General features: G+C 41.0%; 1 protein-coding gene across 5 annotated transcripts in view; it reads right to left on the bottom strand.

Annotated features, from left to right (window-relative positions):
• AGAP1 (ArfGAP with GTPase domain, ankyrin repeat and PH domain 1) overlaps nucleotides 1-26,987 on the bottom strand; it is a 641,433-nt gene that overhangs the window by 273,898 nt on the left and 340,548 nt on the right. For all 5 annotated transcript variants that reach the window (XM_034785592.1, XM_034785589.1, XM_034785590.1 and 2 more), the window contains 3 exons: nucleotides 21,082-21,209; nucleotides 14,383-14,538; nucleotides 8,956-9,048 (listed from right to left, as the gene is read on the bottom strand). In XM_034785592.1, the coding sequence (XP_034641483.1) occupies nucleotides 8,956-9,048; nucleotides 14,383-14,538; nucleotides 21,082-21,209 (377 nt within the window). The remainder of the gene's footprint in view (nucleotides 1-8,955; nucleotides 9,049-14,382; nucleotides 14,539-21,081; nucleotides 21,210-26,987) is intronic.

The raw sequence follows: 26,987 nt of genomic DNA on the forward strand, positions 1-26,987 counted from the left end.
GGACCTCTTTTTGGCCTACACTGCACTGTATTTTATCAGAAGATAGAAAAAAAGGAGGAACTGAAAACATGTATGGATCTATACAGAAAATCATAAGAAACTGTTTTTTAATGTTAAACAACTGGCTGGTCACTGCCAGCCAGTGAAACAAAAAAGCGACAGATTTCCCTTCCCCTGTTTCAGTCCACCCATCCCCTTTATAGCAGCTGTCTTCAGATTGGTCTCTACTGTGGTTTCCTCAGAAGAGGAGCACCCTGCCAAAGAGCAGGCCAATCATCAGTGTATGGTATTGATCTTTATGTGGATCCTTCTCAAAACATCTATTATTGTTTTCTTTATTTAATAAGCACCACACAATGCACCACCTCATGTTCCTCCAAGGCACCAGCCAGCTGAGGTCAGCAGACTACAGCAGGTTGCAGGGATCAGCTCTCACATGTTTCCTTCACATTTAAGCAAAGGGAAAAAAGAATTGTGTTTATGCTTTTGTCTTCTTTGTGATATACTAAAGCCTGAACAGTTGTTTGTTTCCACCTTGTAAAAATTTTTAAAGGTACTTTTCCCCCTGTTTCCCCCCTCTCCTTTAGAAATAACAGTAATATCAAGCCTTCTCTCTCATTTTAACTGATGGACACTCTGCAGAAATGGAATGTGGGCTCTGACCACAACTGAAGGAGCTGGGCTGTCTGAATTTTTAACAGTCTTTCTCTACTTGTCTCAGAAAACAGAAAGCAAAGTTTTAAACAGACTCTATACAAATTTCTTTCCATATAAACTGTTCCATTTCAGTTTGTAATTTATTACAGCAGTGCCCCAAAACTCTGAGTCCTGGGCACCTCTGTGATAGGCACCGTGCAAACATATATCAGAGACAATTCTTGCCATGAAAAATTTACAATCTAAACAAACAAGACACACAAAGACAGGTTTCAGAGTAGCAGCCGTGTTAGTCTGTATCCGCAAAAAGAACAGGAGTACTTGTGGCACCTTAGAGACTAACAAAAATATTTGGAAAGGAAGATGATGTCTGTCTGTATGTGTACGAGTTTTTTCATGAGGTTGATGGATTTCCACTCCATACGGCTAAATGCAGTGCCTTGCATAATGACAGGTTTCAGAGTAGCAGCCGTGTTAGTCTGTCTCTAAGGTGCCATAAGTACTCCTGTTCTTTTTGAAGACACACAAAGAGTAGGAAGGAATGAGTCATGGAGCAGCAAAGCAGTCCCACTAGTTCTCCATAGAGTCTTCCTGTAAGAGCAGCATAGAAAATATCTGAAATTTGTAACTTAAAAAGCAGGCAAACAACTAAAACAAAAAACTTATTTTGACTTTGTCTGCATTTTAAAATCAGAGCTGTTTTTCCCTAATCACTAGTCATTTTTATTTTACTTCTCTGTTTTCATGTGTCTAGGTCATAGATTCAAAACAGACAGACAACCCAATGCCTGTTCCTAGAATGAACATCCCAAATACGCAAGTATTCCATATAGCGCTGGTTGAAGAGAGAATATTTTGTGAAAGTATTTCACAAGAAATGAAGAAAATTCAATGGTGGTATTCATTTGGAGTTTTTTGACAAAAAAGAGTTTCACAACTTTTTTGGAGGGTGAGGAAAGAAACAACATAAAATACTTTGTCTTCCTCCTGCTTTTGCCTGTGAGAAAAAAGCAAGTTAAAGAATGTTTTCATAAACATTCATAAACATAAAACATAATTTTGAAACTTTTTTTTAAAAGTTATTTGTTTAACCAAACAACGAAAAGTTCAGTCCAAGTAAAATTTTTCCAAGAAAAGTTTCGTTTGTTGAAACAGCATTTTCTGTTGGGGGTGGGGGGAGACGACACACACGATGACAGAATTTTCCACGAACTCTAATGGTATATTTTTCCTGACTGAAATCAGATTCAGAAATTACAAGTTCAAATTTGTTGGGACCCACTATTTCAGAGACGATAATGCACGCTTCCAAAAATATGAATTAGTCTTTAACAGATGTGAATGTTTAACCAATGCAGTTACTTCATATCACTCACTAACAAAGATCCATTGACCATGGCATAGACATTAAATATTTAAAGCGCATATTGTTTTGTTATGTTTTCTTAAAATGAGACGAGCTACGCTGGCAAAGTACCAAATTCCAATAATCTTTCCAATATGTGTTGATTGTCCCAAATTTCTAGCGGAAGAGGGTTATTCAGTACATTGCCTAAAAGCGTTATAATACTTAGGTTTTAGATGGTGAAGAACCAACAGTCTCCCCTAATATGGCTCTACAGATTGATAAAAATTACTGGATTCTGGTACCTCACCTTCACAGGTCATCTTTCAATCTTGGGACAGCGTAGATATTGCTATCCTTCCTTCACTACCTCAAAACAGCTTTCCCATAAATGTGACTGGTGTCATTTTTAGTGTCACCAGAAATCTTTACATTGAAACAAAATTTGACATTTGTTATTCTAGGAAATGCATCAGGAATTTTTTTAAACCTTAATTTTGGGGCAAAAATATTGGCAAGTGTGACCCAACGGCTCAAGTGTCATGTCAAAAGGTATTTCCAACAAAGCCTTCCCATTTTGGGTAAAAGCAGAGTCAAGGTTATATAGTTCCGTTATACAAGAATATGAGCATCTGTGATTAAGTGCAAATGCTAAACATAAGAATCTATGAAACCAGAAAGCCAGGCCAGCTCTTACGTATTTATTTACACTCAAATCTAGCGAGGGGAGGGAAAAAAAGAAAAAAGAAAGAGCACACAGCTGCCATCCCAAAAACAGACCTCCCATCTGCCACCCACGATTTGCATGTCACCTTCTCCAGGCTCATTTGTACTTCATTAACTGCCATTGACTTAACAAGATTTATGCAAATGACACCATAGGAGCTCGCTAACTCCCACTGCAATCAAGTGATTATGTATGTACAATTCTCCACAGCAATGAAAAATTAATACATGACAAGCCCACTCACCGCTGAGCTGAGCTTCTTGCTTTTATTTTTCTTGTTGTGATTTTTTTTTTATTTGAATATGTCCAACTAATGGAGGTTTAGCAAGACCACAAAAATAAACAAAATGAACCTTCCCAAAACACTCCAACTAGAGAAGCTTAGTAGGGAGCATATGAATCTGAAAAAAAGATAAAAATAAAAAAAAATGGCTTGACTGAGAAGAATTTTTAGAAAATTCACTCTCTCTGCAGGAAACAAAGCTTAATTCTCATAAATGTTTTTCCACAGAGAGTAAACTGGGTTATTTTTCCTATTTCATCTTGCATTAACCATTTATCTTAACCTTATTACAACAGCAAAGCCAGTAAAAGCTATAGTGAAGTTACTTAAGTCTTTCCATTTTAAGCTCCTATTTCTTAGTTGTTCATAATCTTTCAGAAATTTCAACTTTTTGGCTGAAATTTTTCTGGCTTTTATAGAAATAATATCCCTGAACTCTGCTTCACTAGCATACAGCTTGGAATACAGTATTACAAGATGCTACACATGTATATCTAAGGTTGCAGGAAGAATCTATTCTTGCATCTGAGAAATAGTATGTGTTCATGTAATTAAAGCCTGTATCATAATGCACACACACTGAGGGGAAGAGTGAAATTTATGTGCATCTTTTTTTTAATTTTTGAGGTATTAACTGTGCAATCTTATTCTTTTATCATAATTTTGTTTGTTTGTTTGTTTTTAATGGAAAATCATGGAACACACAGCTATTCAGGCAAGCTAACAGGGCTAATGCTACTCTCCAGTTAAGTTTAAAGCTAGCTTCCGTCTTAAACCTGATTTTCAGCTCCCCTAAATTCCTGAAAAGAAACTGACCTTCCTGAAATTTCACATGCTATATTTCATACTAGAGCAGGGTTACCATACGTCCGGTTTTTCCCGGACATGTCCGGCTTTTTGGTACTCAAACCCCCGTCCGGGGGGAATTGCCAAAAAGTCAAACATGTCCAGGAAAAATACCGCCGGCCGGGCACTTCCCCTCCCGCGGCTGCTGTGCTCCTCCTCTGACTCTTCGGCTCTGTTTAGGAGCCGAGCTGCCTGAGTGCTACCGGCTTCAGGCAGCCCCCATGCTTCCAGACCCTGAGCCGCCGGCCGGGCACTTCCCCTCCCGGGCTCTGGGGGCGCAGGGTCCAGAGGCATGGGGGCTGCCCGAAGCCCGAGCGCTACTGGCTTCATGGTTTGCCGGGCAGCCTCCAGACCCTATGTAGGTCAGGGATGTATTTGACTGACATTGCTGTGCCGGCAAAAAGCTTTGTATACATGCAGTTATACCAGTTTGTTTTGCTAGCGAAGTGGTGGAATAAGCTGTGGCAGCAAAAGCACAGTTTTGCTGGTATTTACTGTCCCCCGTTGGAGTGTTTTACCTATACAGCATATAAGCATAGCTACACCAACAGAGCGTTCTCGGTGTAGACCTGGCCTTAGAAAAGAATCAAGGTTGAGGGTGGGTTTCCCTGCAGTCTAACATCCAAAACGAGATTACATTTTCTAGAAAAAAAAAATCTAGACCTTAAAAAGGTTAGAACATCTGAACATGAACAGATCCTGTCAGTTCCTCCCTGACACGGAATCCTTCACTCACTGATTCACACACCTGATTAACACTGCCCACTCAACCTTAACGTTGCCCTCTAAAACCAGAGAGGATAAAATCCTATTTCTTACTCATGGGATCCATTTCTAATCTCCTAGAAATTTGCATATTTCCGTCCTAGATTTTAGGCGCAGAACACCAAGGCTGGGTAACTATATAATTCAGGTGTGATGAAGGACCATCTGGGGGAACAAGGTGGATCCATTAACCCTTTTCTTCAACATTTGAACTTTTTTTACATGGTGTAGAATGCAGTCTTTTGCTGGGGGTTGAGGAGACGGGGGAGTCAGAATCCACTGTAACATAATTTCAACCATAATTCTATAGCAAAGGTTTTTTTTTTATTTGCAAGCAAGTACTACTGCACAAACACCACCATGAAATTCTCTCCATTCTCGACAGTGATGACGAGATTAAACTCCTGGAGAAAAGGCTATTTTCTACCTTGCTCCTAAAGCACTGGCTTGCTAGCACATCTGCACATTATTACAGTGATGATTGCCATATAAGAACCTACACAGTGTCAAAAAATAGCATTGACAACAGATCTGAAAAAAGCATAACGAACGACTACAGGCTTTTAAAGAAGGCCCAATGGCATAATGGAAGACTGCATGTGCACATGTAAAACTGGCAAAGCCATTACTCACAAGAGCAGTTTAAGGAATGGTCCTGCAGTCACAGGACCTTTAGCATAGCTGGAGTCACTGATGGACAATAACCTCTAGTATGAGGCAGTGTTGCAAGGTCACAATTGGGCTAATAGGAGGATAAATACAGGAAAATATGGGGATGAAATAGAATTTTTTTTTAATACAAGATATTTTTGCAACAGAGAGGTTATGAATATTGCAATCTGTACTGCATTCCTGAAGTAAAATGGATTTCTCTTTCTACCTCCCTACCATTTCCTTTTCATTTAAATAAACGAATGCTATATTGGGTGTGTTTTTTTTTTAAACCATTGCATGTAAATATAAACACAAAGTATTACTCAAGTTCTTACATCTAAGGACCCTCTTTGTTGTCTCTACCTGTCTCTTTCACAACGGCGAAACCAGAAAATAAACTTAAGAGTGAAACTTCTCAGGCAAGATTTTCAAACACCGCTTCTGAGCTACCTCCAAGTGCTTGCAATCTGTAAAGGCTCAGAACAATATAACCATGTTAGCAATTTACCTAGATGCAGCTGTAATCAAGGATTCAGTGCTGATGAAAAACGACACTCTAAACAATTAGGCAAGTGTGACAGACATCCCATATTCAGGCATCTTTTCCGTATTCAGTGTATGGGAGGGGGGATGAATATGTGGGAGTAGTTACCTGAATAACTTTAAGAAGACTTAGAGAGGACTTAATAGCAAGATCATTCACCACCTTCAGGGTTTCAAGCACTGAATAATATTTTCCAACTTATGACTGACACAAGCTTTGAAAATGAAGCATATGGAGCAAATTAGCTTTAAATAAATTGTGTTACATTTTTAATAAACTGACAGCCTCAAACTAATCTCTCTTTATTTTAATGGTTGTTGAAAAATTCTCAGTTTGTATGTCTAGTGTTTCCAATACTTAATGTTTCCAATATGAAAAACTAAGTAGTAGACTCAAAGATTATTTACATCTTATGAAGGAAAATAACTGAAGAAAGGAAGTTGTCAGACAATCCCTATGGAAAATGAAAAAAAAAAAAACAGATTAAAATCTGCCAGTCAATTGACAATCTATTCAAAAATAGAGACGGAATAGAGGGTTCAGATTCCCTTAGCTATCTTTTTTAGATAAAACTAAAGAATTATAGTAAAGACCTACACAAGGACTTAGTATTCAACTAATGCCCTGAACAAGGTGAGGGTCAGTGGTGCCAAAGGTCCTCCCAACACTCACTAGTCTGTAAATGTCAATCTCCACTGGGTAGCATAGGTAAGTGAGCTGCTTTCATACATACACTGATGAAGTGCCCTTGTTTGGCTAAAGTACCAATTTTTTCCCCAATGCTTCCTAATTTATGTAACTCAGGCTATGTCTACACTACAAGTACTACAGCAGTACAGATGCAGCATCGTAGCTACACCACTGTACAATAGACACGTACTACAGTGACGGAAGGGGGTTTTCCATTGCTGTAGTAAATCCACCCCCTCAAGAGGCGGTAGCTAGACTGATGGAAGAATTCTTCCATCGACATAGCTACATGTACAGTCGAGGTTAGGTTGACCTGTGTCGCACAGTGCATGACATTTTTCACAGCCCTGAGCAATATAGCTCGGGCAATTTACGTTTTAGGCGAAGACCAGGCCATAGCAACCTCTGATGGGCCTACTGATCTTAAGTGCAGATTACTATCTAAAAAATGGAAAAAAGCCACATGCCAAATCCTCTGCAAATTCAATCTCCTACTGAGAGTTTGCAGAGCTGAAACTCATTGATGTTGAGTGCTGTGATAGAGCAGTGCAATCTTACTTCGCCTTGCTCCCCCAATCCTAGGGTGAACAGGAAAAGTCTTTTGACTAATGACCCACTGGATAATTGGTTGCTTACACTTAAATATATGATGAATAGGGTTAATAAATGAAAATCCATTCCCCAAAGACTGGGGAGGAGGGGGGGGAGCGACACCCCTCTCAACACCCAGTGGGATAATTATCAGCCACTGGAGTCTTCAAACCAAGAGGTAAGAGTTCTGCGAAAAAGTTGTATGCAGTGGATATTTTATTACATCCCTGCAAGAGATGTTTTTGCTTTGTATATGCATTACCCTAAGATATCCTCTGAAGAGTCCATTTGAGCTCAGATTCTTCTGACCCTCTCAGTGTAACTGAGCTCTAGAAAGAATGGCACCTGCAATTTTGAATAAATGTGCATCAACAATATTCCTCAGTTCCCCCATTTCTGCTCTTGCATTAAGAGTAGCAGCCCCATTTCACTACATAGTGCTGAAATTTAAAAAAAACCTCTATCTACCCAGAAGTATTACTGAGCCTACCACAGCTAATACCATGACAAGTGCTAGAAATGTTTTTCGGGTGGGGAATTGGTAAAAAAAGCTCTCTCACACACCCCATTCCCCCTCCAGTTCTGGAATTTCCTCCTCTACTTGCAGTGCCAAATGTAGAGTGTGTGTGTGCTGGAATCACACAATAGCAACGTGCTTGATTACATTTGTCTACTAAAAATCTATAGTGATAATAGCACACAATTTCACTACCTGAAGTACCACAAAAACATTTTAAACTGCTTTTTAGAAAAGAAAATGCCACCTACAAATAGAGCTCAAAAGCAAAACGGGAGAACGTAGGCTTGTCAGTAAGATGATGCAGGGAGGACAGGAGTCCATGCCCAAGCAGGGAAGGGGAAAACTGACCTATAGAAAGCAACAAAAGAAGAATTTGTGGCAGCTGTGAAGGAAGGGAAGAATCTCTTCTTGTCTTTCACTTGGCACCTTTTCTACTAACATAATGGCAACCCACACTTGAAAAGAACTTGCAACTAGTGCTAACAACCCTGTTTGTAAACTATCCCACACATTCTCAAAATGGTCAGCACTCGCAGCTGCATGCTTTCAGATTAAATTATACTGAACAAGTCAATTATTCCATTCTGCACTGCAGATTCCAATATTAGCTTTCCCTTATGAAGCAGAGCACACAGAACCAATTTAGCATCCAGTTTCTGGGCTAATGAAAGTGCATCTAGGCTAGTAAAAACAGGCCAAAACAAATCCTTGAATTCAAGTCCTGTTGTGTAATGAGGAAGTTTAATTAAGGCCACAGATTACAGCTGTAAATGTTCTTTTATATAATAAGGTCTAAATGAAACTGAACCTAATCAAAGTTACAATTCCTTCATTAGCAAATTACAAACAAGAGCACACAGCTGACACACCGGCTATGATTATCACAACTAATTGCCTCGTTGTTACAAACCAGCCTGAAACAGTGTTCAGATGTCCGTCTGCAACAGCAAATTAGGGCCACATCAGGCTATTTCTGCTATCACAAGGGGCTCTTGTACAGCGATCTGATTTACCCCTGTCGACTGGCAGCAAACGGCCCAATCAAAGCATTCTCTACAAAGGCAGGCTTTGAAGCCAGCTCAGCCTAGAAACATGCTCCATATGCAGGCAGGCAGACTGCACTTCATTAGGCCTGTTGTCACATTTTCCCTCTTCTTATTCTAATGATCCTATTTTAATACACACAGGAACCTCTCCTAATTGATGTCAAGTGAGTGACTTCCACATTCATCACCAGAGCACATCAAACAAATCTTGGCACACAGGCCCAGCATCATGGTGTTTAAGACCCGAGGTGTGTCTCTAACTATAGGAAAGCAAAAAAGCAGCATACCTGTTTAATTGGGATTGCACGGCCACTTCCAATGCTATCTGTTCTGCTCTCCAGGACTTTCTTCTCTTTGTCTGGATCACTCCCTTTCCGAGACTGCAGAGCAAAATGAAAGTTCACACTCTGTTAAACATTTCAGTTGACACAGAGGGGATGCCCTGTTGAAACCATTGTTTTGAATGTGTATTTTGAAATAAAAGAAAGATCTTAAAATGGTGCAACAATCACATCATCTTGTTTATTTTCCCCCTAAGGTATCTTCCCAATACTTTCCTCCTCCACCCACATTTGAAAAGTTGTTAAGTTCTGAAGTGCTCATATTTCCATTACTGGAAATCAAGAGGTCAGATAGGAAAATAATGCCCACCAGGAGAACACATTTCAGAAACCGCCTCTAATAGCTTCAAGGAAGAAAGAGGGTTCTAGCTTCCTACTAAGAAACCCTACTACATAAATGTCGGAATGGTTCAAAATGCTATTAACTACTCCACTGTGTGATTTTATGATGCACCCTTGATTATATCAAGTTTCATTTTTTCCCCTATTTCTTTTGAATGGTTAGAAAATAGTAACGTCAAAGTCAACCTAGCGGCCGATGCTGGAAAAATCCATTCCTTTTTGGCAAAGCATAAGAGCACTGAGAAGCAAAATCTGGAATGTGGAGAGAGAGAGAGAGAGAGAGAGAGAGAGAGAGAGAGAGAGAGAGGAGTTTTAAAAAAGTCTGTAAATTGCTTTATTATTATGTTCTGTAAATGAAATATGAGCTCCACCTATTCAGGAATTGTTTTAGGGGCTGGGGATTTGCAGTGTAATTTTGTCTGGCCATTAAGTAAACACACTGAAATTGAAGAAGTACTCTAGATCCTTGTTCTTTACAGTATGAGATGCTCAAGCACAATGATTTTCTGACAGATTTATTTTATTCTGAGAGAAGGATCTGAGAGTCATCCTCCTTAATAACTGTGCTGACAAGTGACAACTTCACTCCATTACTTTCCAATGGGAACATTACTCACATAAAATTGAAAATGGGGAAACATTTTCATGTGGGTTTCAAATCGCCAATGATATATGAAATGAATACACTTGTGGTGTCCAGCGCCACAATGGAGAGCTAATGAAAACTAGAGTGATGCAAGATGCTGCTTTGGATTTTCAATACAGTTAAAAAGAGATGTCAGAACAGACACTGAAAATAGGGGCGTAGATTAGAATCATGTATAGAATCACACTCATTTTCCATATTAGGTTAGCCAGCCGGTGAAGGGATACAAGGAAGGAAGATCACCCAACGCACTTGCCTTGAGGGGGAAAGAGAAAAAGCAGATTCCAAGTAACAGCATTCTACTAAGCACATGAACCTAGCAGGGGACCTGTGCTTTTCCTGACTCTGTGCGAGTAGGCTCCTATCACTAGTTACTGTGGTTCAAGGCTGTGAAAGACATGCCAGGGAATTAAATAAAGAATAATTGAGAGAAAGCAAAACAAGTGGGACTGATGAGATCCAATTTCCAGGATAACTAACCATTGCTTCTCTTCCCTAAAATAGATTTCAGGAAGCTAGCCAGTCCATCCTTTAAAAGGGACATTATTAACTTGATATATTTTAAATTATCTGATTTAAAAAAAGAAAAACAGTTTCTAATGGAGCACACTTTAAGTACTATGTCCTGATTTAAAAAAAATAACCTGTAAATACAATGTTTTTTCTGCTCCCCTATACATCTTTATAAGGGTCTTTTCAGCCAGGGAGTAATTAATTGAATATAAAGGGGAAGCAGTGAAAGTGACTATACACTAGGTGCTGTCAAATGCACAAAGTAAACATAATAGATTTTTTGGTTAGTCTATTAGCTAGTTATAATAAACGTAGCTATTATTTTTAACTATGGTAAACACAACATTTTCAGACAAATGCAGATTGCAATTTGGAAAAGGTTCTTTAACTCATCAAATTGTGCCAATGCGGTACCGAGATCCCTAAACAGTGATGCGTCTTATATGCTGCAGTATACAGAAACAGAAGTTGACAATGCAGTGGCAGCATTCATAATGAATTCTCTCTGTTTAATAGTTCACACACTTTCCTCAGTAGTTCTACTAAAATTTCATTAAGGAAGTATAAAAATATAACACCACATAAATGATGAAACAAACACCACCTTGCACTGGCATTCTATGTGGTCCATTGGATCAGACACAGCCTGGACAGAACTACAGTAGAACCCGAATATCTAAACTTAATATCCTATCACAATCAGTTATTCAGAATATTCTTTCTTTGGTGCAGGAAGTGTCTTATTATGCACATGTACAGCACCTTCTACAATGCAGATCCAACCTTGATTGGGAAGTCTGGATATTACCAGACTATAAGGAGAAAGGGATCTAGGTAGCACAATGGGTTACATGTACTAATCTTTAAGTGCCACTTCAGTGATGCAGAGGTATCAATTTTAATTTAGAATCACTATAAAGTCACTCTTAAAATTGTGCAGTAACACATTATATAATAATGATATAACTGATAGTTAAGTTCATACAAGAAATCAGATGATTCTACTGATATCCCATTGGCTGGAGTCTCATTCAAATCAGGTCTGTAATCAGAGAAATAGTTACTATTACTATCCAAAACCTGGCTTTGGATAGTATTTGTCATATAGGTTGAAGTACACCCTAGGCAGAAAACCTATGCATATCTTAAATTCTAATATGAGATCTACAAACCGATTAATTTCATCCACTAATAGTAAATACAAAGTACAAGACACTTGCAGAAATGCTGCATTTATTGATCTGTTATGCTGCCGATGGAAAAAATAAACACTGCAACAACTGATATAGAAAGTTGATGTATAGTGAAGATGTGAGAAGACCAGTTGCTGCATATACAATACTGTAACATGACTATTTTTTAAATTCTTCAAACCCGTCCTCACTCTAAACACATAAATAGGCATGAGGTCACATGATCCATTTATCATTTAAAACCATTTGGTAGAAGGGTTACCCGCCAATGTTAACTGAAAACTATATGTGGGGGGAGGGGGAGAACATATCCTGGCTGACAACCAGTGTCAAGTTTAGTAAAACTGAAATGACTAAGATCCATCCAATTAAACCCTTGCCCCCACCAAAAAAACCCAGAATTTTCTTATGTTTCTTATGTTACAAAACTGCAGTAAGAACTGAATCCTTGTTCCTCACCACAGTACTAACGGAAAAGTATTTGCCATCTATTCACTCAATAATATTATTCCAAGTGGCTAGATAGTTGGCATTATTTCCAAGGCATCCGTGGCTTTACACAAAGTTATTGTAAAACACTGTATCATGTAGTACTACATAATTAAATTACCTTCCATATGTCACACAAGTAGATCACTTTAAAAGGTGTCTAAAACTAAAATATTTATACAAACTTTTATGCCAATTACCTATTACTGGACAGCAATGAACTTTCAGGATAATAAGAGGTTTTCCCTCCAAAATAAAGATTTATGCAGGGCCAATAATTAAACAAATATTAAGTATTATTCAATATCAATAGTGTAATAGTTAATACAGGGGTTTATCAATGAAAACTAAAGGTTTTGTTTATTATGACTACAGAATATATATATTTTTCCCTATAAAACATTTAAAACTTTAAAATACTGGTTTTTTTGGCAAATAGATTTTTAGTCAGTTGGCTTATGGCAGACAGAGGTTACTTTACATGTTCTTTTATAACTCTCTCCTTGAAGATAGGAAAGGCATAAAAACCATTTATGCATCTCTTCTGCCTATTCCAGCTTTAGGCCATCCTTGGTTTTCTCTATCACCACACATATAACCATCCCCACTGTATTCTATTCATATTTAGAACAAGAGCAAGCTAGCAGGCTTTTCTAAAAGGAGCTGTAACAGTTTTCAGTTGTGAGTACTTTCAAATTTATTATCCTGCATTCAGTTCCTAGGATGACACTGACATCTAGTGGAGTTAATAATTCACAAGGTATAAATTTAAAACTCAAAACAGACCACTTTATAAAAGGTCAGAACAATTGCTGACAAGCTGTCAGATACCGTTATTTTTTAAAATACTTTTGTAATATCTAGATATTAATCCATTATAATTTTAACTACTTGTATGATGTTCTAGGGCCTGTCTATATAACAACTTTAAACGGATTGTGTAACAGGTTGGTACTAAACATGATTTGAGTCCAATATGGTTTATATGCAGTAACCATGGTAGGTAACAGTGTTTTGCACTCACCAAAGGTCTAGGCTGGCACCTGTGTCTTCTTATAAATAATTCAGCACGCTGTTTTTCTAAAGACCCCCCTAGCTGTACGCTCAACCAGTCTGGTCCCTTCTTCCTCCCAGCCAGGGTTCAGCTCCCTACACACAACTAGTGGTGCTCTGTGTATGTTCCTCAGGCACTGTGTCCCTTGATGAGACAGTATGGGACTTTTTCCCAGAAGGCACAGACACAAACACAGTGAGGTAGGTGTGGGTGTATGAACTTGACCGACACATGGCTGCGATGAGAAAAGAATTTGTGTGTGGACGCAAGTCAACTCTGTTTGTTATAACCCTGTCCGAAGAGAGTTTTAAAGCTAAGTACAAAACCACAATCGAATACTCTTAACATAACCACAATACTAAACACATTAAAATTCTTCAATTATTTACATTTCCCTAAATATTTATGCCGAAACATAAGAACTGCCATACTAGATCTGATTAATGTTCCACCTACTCCACTTTCCTGTCTCCTACAGTGGCCAATGTCAGATGCTTCAGAAGAAAATACACATAATTAGGATCTCTCCCAGAACTAAAAGAATGTGATGAAGAAACATGCATTGAGATATTGTATTTTTAAGCCAGTATGGAACAGTTTAGTTTTCTGGTACTATGTATAATTCACCTTGCAGAGACCCCAGCTGAGAATTCTCTCTAGATATATACTGAATGCTTCCACAATTGAAATCAGTAGTTTTTTTCCTGATCAGTTGTTTTGGATCAGAGGTTCAGATTTCTCATTGCTAACTCAGAAGGTGACAAAACTGGAGAATTTAGGCTTGAACAGAGAGGCCTGGGAATGAAAGTCATGTATCTATGATATGGAATGTTTAACCTGCTGGGGCTTTATAACATATTGCAGAAACTTCAGAATATCCTGAACAGAAACTGTTCCACTAGTAAATGATCAGTTTCATAACAGTGAAATACCTGGACCATGTTAGGAAACTTCATTGTGTCTAAATGAGTTTTCCAACATAAAGGAAAACCTCAAAAATTTTCAGACTTTTGCCTTGAAACAAGTGGAATCTTCCTGGCACTTCTATTTAGACTAGACTAGCCTGGCTTAGCAGGATCTAAGTTTAGTCAGTAGTCAACCTTAAACAGCAACATTTTCTTCTCTGGCTCACTCACCGTGAAGAGGTTGGATCGGCGCTTGGACTGTTTACGAACGGGTGTTGGAGTGTTGGCAGTGGGAGGAACATCAATCCGTAGCTCCTTCTGACTGGTGCTTGGAGTTGATGGAACAGAGGAGGAATAATCACTTAAGCTCCCTCCTCCATTACTGGTCTGCAATGATTAAAGTTAGTTTTAACAGTATTATCCTGCTTTCAAGCAACCTGCAATTCACAGCATTATCTACTTAATCCTCAAATGGAAGAATGGTGTCTTGGCTTACAAAATTAGTGCTACCTATCCTAAGAGCACTTGATAGCACTGTTAAAATTTTTTTTAAAAATGCCATTTCCATTTACATCAGAGAAAAATCAGATGTTTCTGCTGCTAAGGTAGATACATTTTCATCTTCCACAATGTGACAAATTGGTTTAAAAACTTGTTTCAGTATACTGTAAAGCAATACATTTTTCAAGACCAATTAAAAATAAAAGCTTAATTTTCCTACTTCAAGTTTGGTAGACACTTGGAGCCACATTCATCCCTGGTTATATGCAGAAACATTCTTAGGTCTTGCTTTCAGCCAGAGAGCAGGTACAGATTTCAAGTTAAGTTTAGAGACCTCCAGAGATGCATTTTATGCTCACCCCACTCATGTTCTTACACTGCGCCTTGCATATTAAAGTCCATTCTTTCAAAAATGAACAGCAATCTCGCCAAAAAAAATTGAAATGTAAAATTTATATATAGCAAAATGTTACAGAAACCACCCAACTAAGCAGAGGTGTTTCTAAATGGAGCTGAGTGAGTGCTAATCCAGGGGATATGCCTCTTCAGACAACAAGAACTATGGGTAATTTCTTTTCTTTAAAGATAATAAATCCCATTGGATTTTCACTCTTGCAGACAAAGTCACAAAGGAGGATTTTAAAATAAAACAGAACAAAACCTAAAATAATCTGTAATCAGCAAAAAAACCAATGAAATGCCTTGAAGTATGAAAGTAGTGAAATTTTTCTTTAAATTTTTGAGGACTAAATTACAACATAAGCAGCAATGGTAAGATTACAGTATCATCTAGTACAAAAGGACTCATTTCAATAGAAGAAGGACATAGTGAACAGAATTCCAGACAGATATGGAGCTTGGGGAGTGGGCTCCAACACTGATAATTTAACCCTGGATTCTTGCCTAGATTCTAAGAAAACACTTGGTAAGTGCGTGTAAGCCTGTGTGGCTACTTAATTCAGAGTCTACTAGGCAGGGTTACCATATTTCAACAATCAAAAAAGAGCACGGGAGGAGCCCCGCCCTAGCCCCGCCCCTGCCCTGCACTAGCCCCGCCCCTGCCCCTTCCACTCCCTCTCACTTCCCACCCCCTCAGAACCCCCAGCCCTCCCCCCCACTCCTTGTCCCCTGACTGCCCCCTCCTGGGACCCCTGCCCCTAACTGCTCCCCAGGACTGCAGCCCCTACCTAAGCCTCCCTGCTCCTTGTCCCCTGACTGCCCCCTCCTGAGACCTTCCCCCAATCCTAACTGGCCCCCTAGGACCCTACCCCCTACCTGTCCCCTGACTGCCCCAACCCTTATCCACACCCCCACCCCCCGAACAGCCCCCCCCCCAGAACTCCTGACCCATCTAAACCCCTCTGCTCCCTGTCCCGACTGCCCCCTCCTGGGACCCCTGCTCCTAACTGCCCTCCAGAACCCCACCCCCTACCTAAGCCTCCCTGTGCCTTGTTCCCTAACTGCCCCCTCCTGAGACCCCCCCACCTGTACTCTGACTGCCCAAAACCTTACACCCCCAACCCCCAGACAGCCCCCCCGAACTCCTGACCCTTCCAACCCTCCCCCTGCTCCCTGTCTCTTGACTACCCCCTCCAGAACCTCCCTGCAGCTTCTCTGGCCCCCTGGCCCCCTTACCATGCCGCTCAGAACAGAGTGCTGCAGAGCAGCGCGCTCGGCAGCAGGGGGAGGGGAGCAGGGTCGGAGCTCCAGACTGCCGGAGGCCCGAGGCGAACGGCCGGCCGGCGATCTGTGAATGCAGGGAGGGGGGGAGGGAGGGAGAGAGAGGAGGGGAGTGGTCTCAAGTTGCAGGGGAGAGGAGGGGGAAGCGGAGGAAGGGCTCTGGCTGCCGCGCACGGTCTGCATGGGGGGGAAATCTGGACATTTTTAACTCCAAAAAAGCCGGACATGTCCAGCAGAATCCGGACAAATGGTAACCCTACTACTAGGTAAAGCTGACTTGCCCAGAATGGAATGAGCCTTGTCATGATTTTCAAGCTGCAGGCCTCCCAGACAGTAACAATGACAAATGAAATCAGATATACTTTGAAATGATACGCTTGGTAACATTAGAATCTAATGCATTGTCACATGAAACAAAAAGCTGGGTGGCATTTTAAGGCCTTCTGTTTGCTCCAGATAAAACCTAGGGACCTTTTCACATCAAGATTGTGGAATAGTAACTTGCTGGGATGAGCATGCAGGCGTAAGATAAATATCTGCAAGGACAACAGGTTTATTGAAGTGAACTGCAATCACCAGCTATGCAAGGGATTTAGGACACATCTGTATGAATGGCTATTCTTCGCAGAATATAAGATATGTGTCACCAAAGTCTCATACCATAAAATGAAGTCACACATCTGGAAGATAACCTTCCACATAATAAACCTGAGCCAATAGGTATCAAGTGGCTCCAAATCCACCTGATTAGGACTTCATTAACCACCCACTGCCGTAGGGTCATTTAAGTGTCTCGCGTCCTGTACAAACCCAACACAAAAACTGGTCTAACTTTGACATGTTCATTGCAGCCAAAAACAGTTATCAAATGAACAGTGAAGAAATTTGTCTTTAAGCTACTCAGACAAATGAAGAGATTGTCCAATAGTTTCCACAGAGGCCTTTACACACTGGAATGCTAACCTTTTCAACTTTTAATCTTCTTCTTTAGGATCCTTTCAAGAAGCCAGATGGCTCTGAAACACCTGCCCAAAGGGCTATTTATCTGGATCATTATCCTCCGCCAGGGCCATGTGGATAGGGAGAGAAATTGTCAGCTCTGCTATTGAGCAGAGTGCCCTGTTCTGAGTCACCAATTTCAGCCAGCTCCCAAAGAGGATGACTTTCCTTATTGCCATCTCTAACAAGATTGAGAACTGTATCTGCCTTGGCAAACATGGGGTTAATAAGATCAACTTTTGTCTCTCCCAAGACTGGTTAGGAACTGCTGTTGCTGGAGATATTGATGGGAAGGCATAGGCAGTTTTACTTCCATATGAAGATGGCATCTCCAGTGTATGCAAGAGGTGGTTTTTTCCTGATGCCTTGAGTATATACTAGTAGCTGTTTGTTCAGGTCAATTACATGTGATAAAAGATTTAATACACTATTAATCCCCAGTTAAGGGACCATTCACTCAGGCCCATTCCTGGCTGCTTCATCTGCATTTACACTTTCCTTCCTTGGCAGGAAAGGGGCCACCAGGAATGCCTTGTGGGACAGAGCTCACACGCACAGTGGAAAGGCTTCGGGATATATAGTGTGATATTCTCTTTTATTCACTGGAAACATGGTAATCTGATTCATGGTTTGATCAGGCCACCAACTTTTCAGAGTATTGTACTAAGCCTCTGAAGGTCCTTGGTGAAGCTAAAAATACCTTGATCTCCAGGATATTTATGAGAAGACTTTACACTTGGAGAGACCGAGTGCTCCAAGTACGATGGACCCTCTGAGTGAGCTCCTCAACTGAATAACAATTCAGCTGCTTTTGTACAGTTTGAGTTTAAAGAATCTGGAATTCAAAACCTAACTGACTATTGTCCCTGAACTGCAACCAGATCAGAAAGGCTCATATATCAATCCACCTCCTTGACCATTTAGCTTGAGATTACCAATAACCATGATAAAGTAAGGCTGCCTCACATACAGACATGCCATGGACACTGCCAATACATGTATGACCATCAAGCCACCCAAACTTTGTAACGTGATTCTTGCCAATGCCTGCTGGTGACAAAGATAAACGCTTTTTCTCATACTGTGTTTGGGAAGAAAGGACAAATTAAGTCAAAGCTCCCAGACTCCAATCACAGCTCCTGTATACTCCCACGTGTCTTCTGGTGACTATCTGTGAGGTCAGACAATTTACTTTGAAGCACAGTGACACCAGCATCCCAACAGTGGCTGGGTTGATCCTTGTATCCCTTTGAGATTGACGGATTATTCAAATAGTACAACATATTCATTTGACATCTTGTGCAGGTAAGTTGCTATCACTAAGTACTTCATAACAAGCAATGCAGATGCCAGGCCAGAACAGTATTGGCAGCAATGTTACAATATTATGAAACTGAGACTCTCCTGTCTGAGAAGTGTGCATGTAGCTAGTTGTCCCTTCTGTAGTGTCTAGAAGAAATATGACCACCCCAGCAACACAATTGTTAATTATTTCCTAGCAGACAGTGAATGTATTCTCTAGATCTAACAGAGAACAAAGTCTTCCTGGGTTTTAAGGCACCTGGCAGTATTTGGAATAATATAATAAACTTCTTTTGATAGCACGGATTTGATGATATTCTTTGCCAGGACAAATTCAGTTCCTGCATCTTCTATTATTGAGACAACAGAGTTTGAGTATATTCTTTGGAGGGTGAGCCCATTTCCACAGATCAATTTATGTCCTTTGCCTAAAGGTTTTGTAGTTTATAAGCAAAATGTTGCCTTTTCCAACATGGGCATCCCATCGGTCACAGTTTACAGCCTGAAAACACCACACCACAAAAGTCCAGCCAGTTTCAGCCACAGCCAGTGACTACCACACATCCAGAGTATCCTTAAGGAAAATAGGTTTTTCTCCACTGCCTCTGCAAGAACCAGGCTGCAATGAGGATGCTACCAGACCTTCAGTAACCAGCCCAAAAGACAATTTAAGGGCACTGCAAATGTATTTGACAATGGAATTTGAGTCAGACAGACACTTACCAAGCCCAGTCCTAGACATTATCTAGATAAACAAATTAACTCAAGTTCAATCTTCCCTCAATAAAGTCCATGTGCCTGCTCCTCTCTCTATATCTCGCAGACAACCTTTGGGGTGTGGCAGGGCTTCTCCCTCTTATCAGGGAGTTGCTTTACCATTTCTTCCTCCAGCTGCGGGTACTGAGGGAAAGGAGAGCAGCATACATACACCCTTGTCACAGGCATACAATGAAGCTCCACAAAAACCCAGACAGTCTGAAAATATCCTGGCAAAAAGACAGCTGATGTGTCCAACAAAAATGAAAAATATTTAGTCAGAGCATTTCATTAATGGGGATTAACGAAAAGCTCTATCAACTGCTACAGTGGCCGAAAACATTTTATGAACTGAATGCCATCCCTGAGCTAGGACAGCATCTGACACTGCTAATGGCAGCAAAAGAGGAAGTGACCAGGCAACATGGATACCTGACTGGTTGGGGGGAAGGGAAGGGAAGAGAAGAGAGAAAATGAGAGAGAGGCACAACTGTGGGGCCTCGAAAGGTTCAAAGTATGAGTCCAATGGCAGCTCTCGCATAATCTCACATTAGGTGGATGGACATGAGTGGGAATCCAATGAACCATACACTTTTTGAGAAGTATTTATTCTCCACCTTTCAAACTGATTAGAAAAAAATGAAAAAACCCAACGTTACAAAGAAGCAGTAAATACTGCAGAAACATTATGCATATTATGATACTGTTCTTAAATATCTCTTAATTTTTAGTTTATTTTTCTCTTGGCTTTCATATTTGTATTAATGTTGAATAGTGTTGTGTTAAGCTGACAAAAGCAAGGAAACAATTAAACTTGCCTACTCCTAATGTTCCTAAATATTTCAACAGAATGGAATTTTAATTCAAAATGGCACCAAACAAGATATTACAAAAATAAATATTGCAAGACAATGTTGCACTACGTTCACAATCTATTTTAAGATCTTTCAAAATATCAAATACAGTTAGTACAAGTAAAATTATAATGTACACTTTTCAGGAAATTAAATTTAGATACTGGGGAAAGATTCACTAGCATACAAAGTATGGGATTGTTACGAGTGTTAAATGTAATGCACGTATCAAGTTTGTATACATTATAATATTGATTGCAAATTAGTAATGCATTTCAGCATAGAAGGCAGCAGTTTAATTTTTTACCTAGTACTTGCTGGCTGTCAAACAATTTACTGCAATGTAAATAATTCAGCAAACATTCACAGTAATGTCACTAAAAGTGTATGGTTTCAATTGAGCACAGGAGAGACGGGTAATAAAATTGAATGGTGGTGCCAAATTTGAGACTGAAGTGTGTTAACTGTTGAGATGTACCAACTATTGTTCAGTGTATGATTAAACCAGGGCAATGACCAAAATACTGTAAGCTAATTAAAAAAAGCAGAACAGCAAATCTTGTGACTATAACAATCCCTCCACTCATACCAGCAGGCTGCAGAACATAACCAGCATGACCAAGGATTGTTTTAAAGCCAATTCCCAATAAAAATGTTTTGTCACAGCAGTTACTTAAAGCAAAGTCGAGCCAATTATGAACACACTGTTTTATACTAGAGATCACAGTAAGCTTTTAGAAAAATCTAACTGCTGACAAAGCAGCAAAAAAAGTAATGGCTCTAAATGCACTCTAACATTCCATCATTTTCTTTTCAAAGCAAACATTTCATTCGGTACCTGGCTGATATGTACAGCAGAAACCTGGGCAGAACACACAGACGAGTGACTTGGAGAGTTTGGTAAAGATTTGCAGGGGCCTATTGAAAGCTGCTGTTTCTTCCTTGTTGCCACAATCTTCTGGGCAACTAAAAAACAAAAACAAAACAAAAAGAAAGAGATAAGCATGTAAATGATTAAGCAAAAGAGTTAGGCTGCAAGGTATCACAATTCAAATGTGCACAGAACACAGACAGGAAACAATTCTACACTACTAATCTTCAAGGTCTGAGGTCCTAAAATGGAAGGTGTTACGTCACAAAAATCTAAGCTGGCAGACTTTATTCTTTTGTTCTTCTGCAGTGTGCTCATCATTGAATCTCTTCGCATTTATTTCAGTCAAAGGATATTTGAAAGTCAGCTTCGGCCACCTAAAACATAAGGAAAACTTGAAATTCTTACCCATTTCTTATAATGGGCTGCGCTTCAATGGTTCTTATAATAAAGGAAATGTTAGAGCATGTTAGCTGCGCTAAGTATGGTTTTAGCTTGTCTAAACTTGTAAGTAAACACAGACAAAGGTAGGGTGTAAATTTGAAGTGTAACAGCTGTTCCTGAATAACTCCATGAGTGTGCACTCTTACTCTGAAACATGAGTGCCCTACTCCATTCTGCTAAACACAAACAAGGCACTCATGTTTCAGAGTAAGAGCGTTCACACATGGAGTTATTAGGAACAATTACATAGGAACCCATCACGTGGAGATAAACCCTTAAAGAATCCTGGTAAAAACACCTTTGTCGTGCCTTTACTAACACACTGGTGCAGGGTTACTAATTGATAACGGTTATGGAAATTTCTACTATATGTGCAACCCTAAACAGCATAGAATTCTTGAAAATTCACTGTGAATACTTGAAAACCTGAGATGCTCACTGCATAAACATTAATATTTATATAATGAACACAGCATCACCCCTGTTTATTAAACCAGTTTTAAAACAGGGCTACCATATACCACTAACTTTGTCAGGTTCATTTTTATAATTTCACCTTTTCCTGTTTATTTCCTATAGTAACTAAAATATTTCATTTGAAAGAGGGGATTAAAGGGTAATTTGTTACAGAACATAGCTACAGAAACAGTGCTCCATAATGAACTATATGTTGTGAAGAGGTTAATATTTCCTCCTATATGGGGAGGGGAAGCGAGTAAAGTGAAAACACAGTTCTGGACTAATCTCAGACTAAAACTGTTGTAGAATGATATTTTATTTCATTTACTGCTATTTATTCTGTTTCTCAGCTGGAATTAAGGAAAGGAAAAGGAGAAACCACCACTGCTATGATTTTCATAGGTGCAAAAAATCTAGAGCTCCTATGAACGTGAATGAAACGTGTGGATCAAGAATCAGGCCATGTTGGCCAGTCAGCTTCCTGAAAACCACCACCAGTGGCCAGGAACCAAAATTTTGGAACCCCTGCATTACTATATTTAATAAATATTTATTTTAAACTATTACAAAAGGTTAGTCAGTGGGAATGATCACTAGCTACTGTGTCAAAATGGGAGGAAGGGCGGAGGAAGAGTGAGAAAGAGACTTAGAACTTCCGAAACACCCCAATGAGGTCAGTCACATAAGGAGAAGTTACTTACCATGTACCATAACTGAGTTCTTCAAGATGTGTGGTCTGTATTCAACTGTGGGTGCACATGCGCTCCATGCACCTGAGACCAGAAGACTTTTTGCTAGCAATGTCCGTTACTCTATGCCTGCGCCCTTCTTCTCCTCATGTGCCACTCCAGTTCCTTCTCTACAATGAATTGAATCTAAGATCCAAAGCAGAGGGGAAGAGGTAGTGGAATATATATATAGCGACCACATATTTTGAAGAACTCCAGTTAATGTACAAGGTAAGTCACTTCGCTTTCTTCTTCAAGCAAATGCAACTGACAATAGGAACAACTTGCAGCAAAGCTACCAAGGCGGCCTGGCCTTTAGCAGAGCGAACTTTCACATGTTGCAGCAGAGGAGCGTTTGTCAACTCATAACAGTAGAATGTACCTCGACATCCACTTATAAAGCCTGTTTCATCCATTCTGAGAAGGATTCAAATAGTCTAGATGATTTTTTAAATAGTTTTGTTCTTTGTAGGTAGAACAGCACGGCTAAATGTATGCCCGAGGAGTGAACCCTTCTGTCTTCACTAACGGCATGAGGTTAGGTAGGTTGACTGACTGATTCACACAGAAATCCAAGATCACTTTACATGAGAAAACTTAGGATGTAGCCTCAGAGCCATTTTATCCGTGTGAAAGACTGCATATATGGTGAGCTCCCTGTTAATCCAACCTTCTAGCTGAGGTGATGGCCACTAGAATGGTGACTTTCATGGATAAGTGGGATAAGGAGCATGAAGACAACAGTTCCAATGGAGGTCTTGTGAGTGCTGAGAGGACCAAACTGAAATCCCATGTCAGAATGGGCCTACTCACAGGTGTAAAAGTTCTAACCAGGCCTTTCAAAAAAGGTACTGTCACAGGAAGGTAAAAACAGGAGTAGTCAGAGGATGACAGGGGCTTATAACTGCCAAGTGGACCTGAGATGGGCTAATTGAGAGACCCAAGGTCTTTAAGAATAAAAGACACTCCAAAATAATAGGGATGTCAGAGTCCTCTGGAACTGACGATTGTGAACAGATTGAATAAAGTTACACAGCCAAGTGAAAACATTTCCTAGTACATTCTTTTCTACTATTGTCTTTAAAGTGCTTCCAAGCACGTATATTCTAGGTTTGATGTCCATCCAAAAAAAAAAAAAAAAACAGGTTGTCACGTGGAGGGAAGCTGGACTGGGATGGTTGATTCTGACCATCCTGGGTATGCACCAGAATCTCCCTTGGCCCTGATAGAGTCCACAGTCCCCCCTACAAATTCTATAGGCTGGATTGGAATCAAAATGGACTTCTCTGTATTTATGCATAATCCCTCTGATTGTAGAAGGTTCGTCAGGGACACAGTTGATGCCAAAGCCTCCTGGTAAAATTTCCTCATCAACAGCCACTTACTGAGGTAGGGGAAAACTTACGACCCGTGGCATTGGAAGTGAGCTGCCACTACCAACAGTATCTTAGAAAAATAATCTTGGTGATCTCACACCACCAAAGGAGAGTGCCCTGTAGTGGTAGCAGCTCCTGCACATTGTGAGCCTCAGGAAAAAAAAAGTTACCTACCTTTTGTAACTGTTGCTCTTCAAGATGTGTTGCTCATGTCCATTCCATGTTAGGTATGCATGTGTCGTGTGCACCGCAGCTGAAGATTTTTCCCCTAGTGGTATCTGTAGAGCCAGTTCAGGCGCTCTCTGGAGTGCCACGCTCATGCTCCGGTATATGAGGTGCCGCTGGCCCTGCACCTTCTCAGTTCCTGCTTGCCGTCAATTCTGACGGCGGGGACAGAGGGCAGGTCATGGAATGGACATGAGCAACACATCTCGAAGAACAGTTACAAAAGGTAGATAACTGTTTTTTCTTCCTCAAGTGCTTGCTCATGTTGATTCCATGTTAGGTGACTTACAAGCTGTATCCCTAGAGGTGGGCTTGGAGTTCATGGACATGCAGCTTGTAACACAGCTTTGCTGAAGCTGGCATCATCTCTGGCCTGTGGGATGATGGCGTAGTGCAATTCAAATGTATGCACCGACAACCAACTCGCGGCTCTGTAGATGTCCTGTATCAGAGTACGGCCACTGAGGATGCCTGCGCTCTTGTGGAATGAGCCTTCACAACGGCCAGAGGCAGGATCCCTCCTTGCTCTTAGCAGGCTTGGATATAGTCCGTGATCCAGGAAGAGATCCTTTGAGCAGACACTAGAAGGCCCTTCATCCTGTCCGCTATCACAACAAAAAGCTGTGTTGATTTGTGAAAGGGTCTTGTCCTGTTAATATAAAAGGCTAGGGCCCTTCTTACGTCCAGAGAATGCAGACGTCATTCCTCTTCTGACTTGCGCGGTCTTGGGCAGATGACTGGTAGAAAGATAACCTGGTTGAAACTGTGACACCACCTTGGGCAAAAAAGCTGGGTGGGGACACAGCCTGACCTCGTCCTTGAAGAAGGTGGTATAAGGAGGTTCAGGGGTTAAAGCCTGAAGCTCAGAACCCTTCCTGCTGAAGTGATCGCCACCAGGAAAGCAATCTCCAGAAGAGTAGCAGAACAGCCATGATGTCAAAGGCTTGAAGGGTAGCCCAGAGAGACTAAACATAACAAGGCTCAAGTCCAAAGTCGGGATGGGTCACAAACCTGCAGAGAGAGTCTTTCCAGCCCTTTGATGAATCTGCCCGTCATTTCCTGTGCGAAGACTGACCTGCCATGCTTTGGGGGATGGAACGCTGAAATTGCTGCCAAGTGAACCTTTCTAAAGAACAGTGATAGGCCTTGGATGGAGGAGGAGCTCCAGGACGGACTGCAACGATACCCGTGTCAGAGAAAGGCTTCGCTTGACTGTACAACACGAGAAGTGTTTCCATTTGGCCAGGTAGGTTGCCCTGGTAGAGGGTTTTCTACTAACTAGCAAGACCTACTGCACATGCTCAGAGCATGCCCGCTCCTCCGGATTCAACTACACAACAGACATGCTGTCAGATATAGGCCTGTGGGGTTCAGATGGATGAGCCTCCCTTGATCCTGCGAGATCAAGTCTGGTCTGAGGGGAAGAGTCCACTGAGCTGTGACTGCTAGGTCTGGGAGCATGCTGAACCAATGATGGTGAGGCCACGCGGGAGCAATCAGGATGACCTTTGCGTTGTCTGCTTTTATTTTCAGGAGAACCCTGTGAATTGGCGGAAAAGTGTACACCGGCTGTCCAACCATGGACGGAGGAAGGCATCTGATAGAGCACCCTTGCACTGGTCAAGTCTTGCGCAAAAGAGGCGACATTTCTTGTTCTCTGCAGTGGCCAACAGATCCACCTAGGTAGTCCCCCTCCTATGGGAGATGACACTGATTACCTTTCGGTGGAGAGACCCCCTTGTGGTGAGAAAAGAACCTGATGAGGCAATCTGCTAGCACATTCCATTCTCCCAGCAGGGGCGTGGAATGTTTCACGCAGAAGTTCCATAGCCGGAGGGCTTCCTGACAAAGGACCTTGGAGTGGCCCCCTCCTTGCTTGTTGACATAGACCACCACCACAGTATTGTCTGTCAACATTTGCACCATCCTGCCCGTGAGCTGGGGGAAGAACACCTTGCATACGAAGCAGATTGCCTTGAGTTCCTTCACATTTATGTGCAGGGGCAACTTGTCTCTCATGCAGAAACCCTGAGTCCTGAGATTGCCTATGTGGGCTCCGCAGCCTAGGTCCAATGCTTCGAATACCAGGGTAATCGCAGGTTGCGGAGTCTCAAAGGGCACTCCTGAGAGGACAATCACTGGGTCCAGCCATCACATCACGGAAGCCAGGACTGACCTTGGGATGGTGAGGATTGAGTCCAAATGGTGTTTGCTTGGTGAGAAGACAGAGGCAAGCCACATCTGGAGTTGTCGGAGGTGTGGCCGCGCGTGTCGAATGATCTAAGTGCACACTGCCAAGTGGCCCCAGAAGCTGAACACATCCCTGAGCCATTGTGAGTGGACAAGCTAACAGCTAAGAGATCAAGTCCGTGATGGCTTTGAATCTGGCCTCTGGGAGGAACACTTGGGCTTGGGAGGTGTCGAGCACTGGTCCTATAAATTCTATCCTCTGTACCGGAATCAGCATTGATTTCTGCTTGTTTGAAAAGGCCCAGAGCTCTGCAGATGGTCATTACACTACCGCAATGCTGTTCTGAACTTGGTCACTCGAACGGCCTTTTATCAGCCAGTTGTTGAGGTACAGATAAATTTGTATTCCTCTGCACCTGAGGAAGGCAGCTTCCACTGCTATAAACTTTGT

Source organism: Trachemys scripta, chromosome 11 (assembly GCF_013100865.1).
Source record: "Trachemys scripta elegans isolate TJP31775 chromosome 11, CAS_Tse_1.0, whole genome shotgun sequence".
Lineage (NCBI taxonomy): Eukaryota > Metazoa > Chordata > Testudines > Emydidae > Trachemys > Trachemys scripta.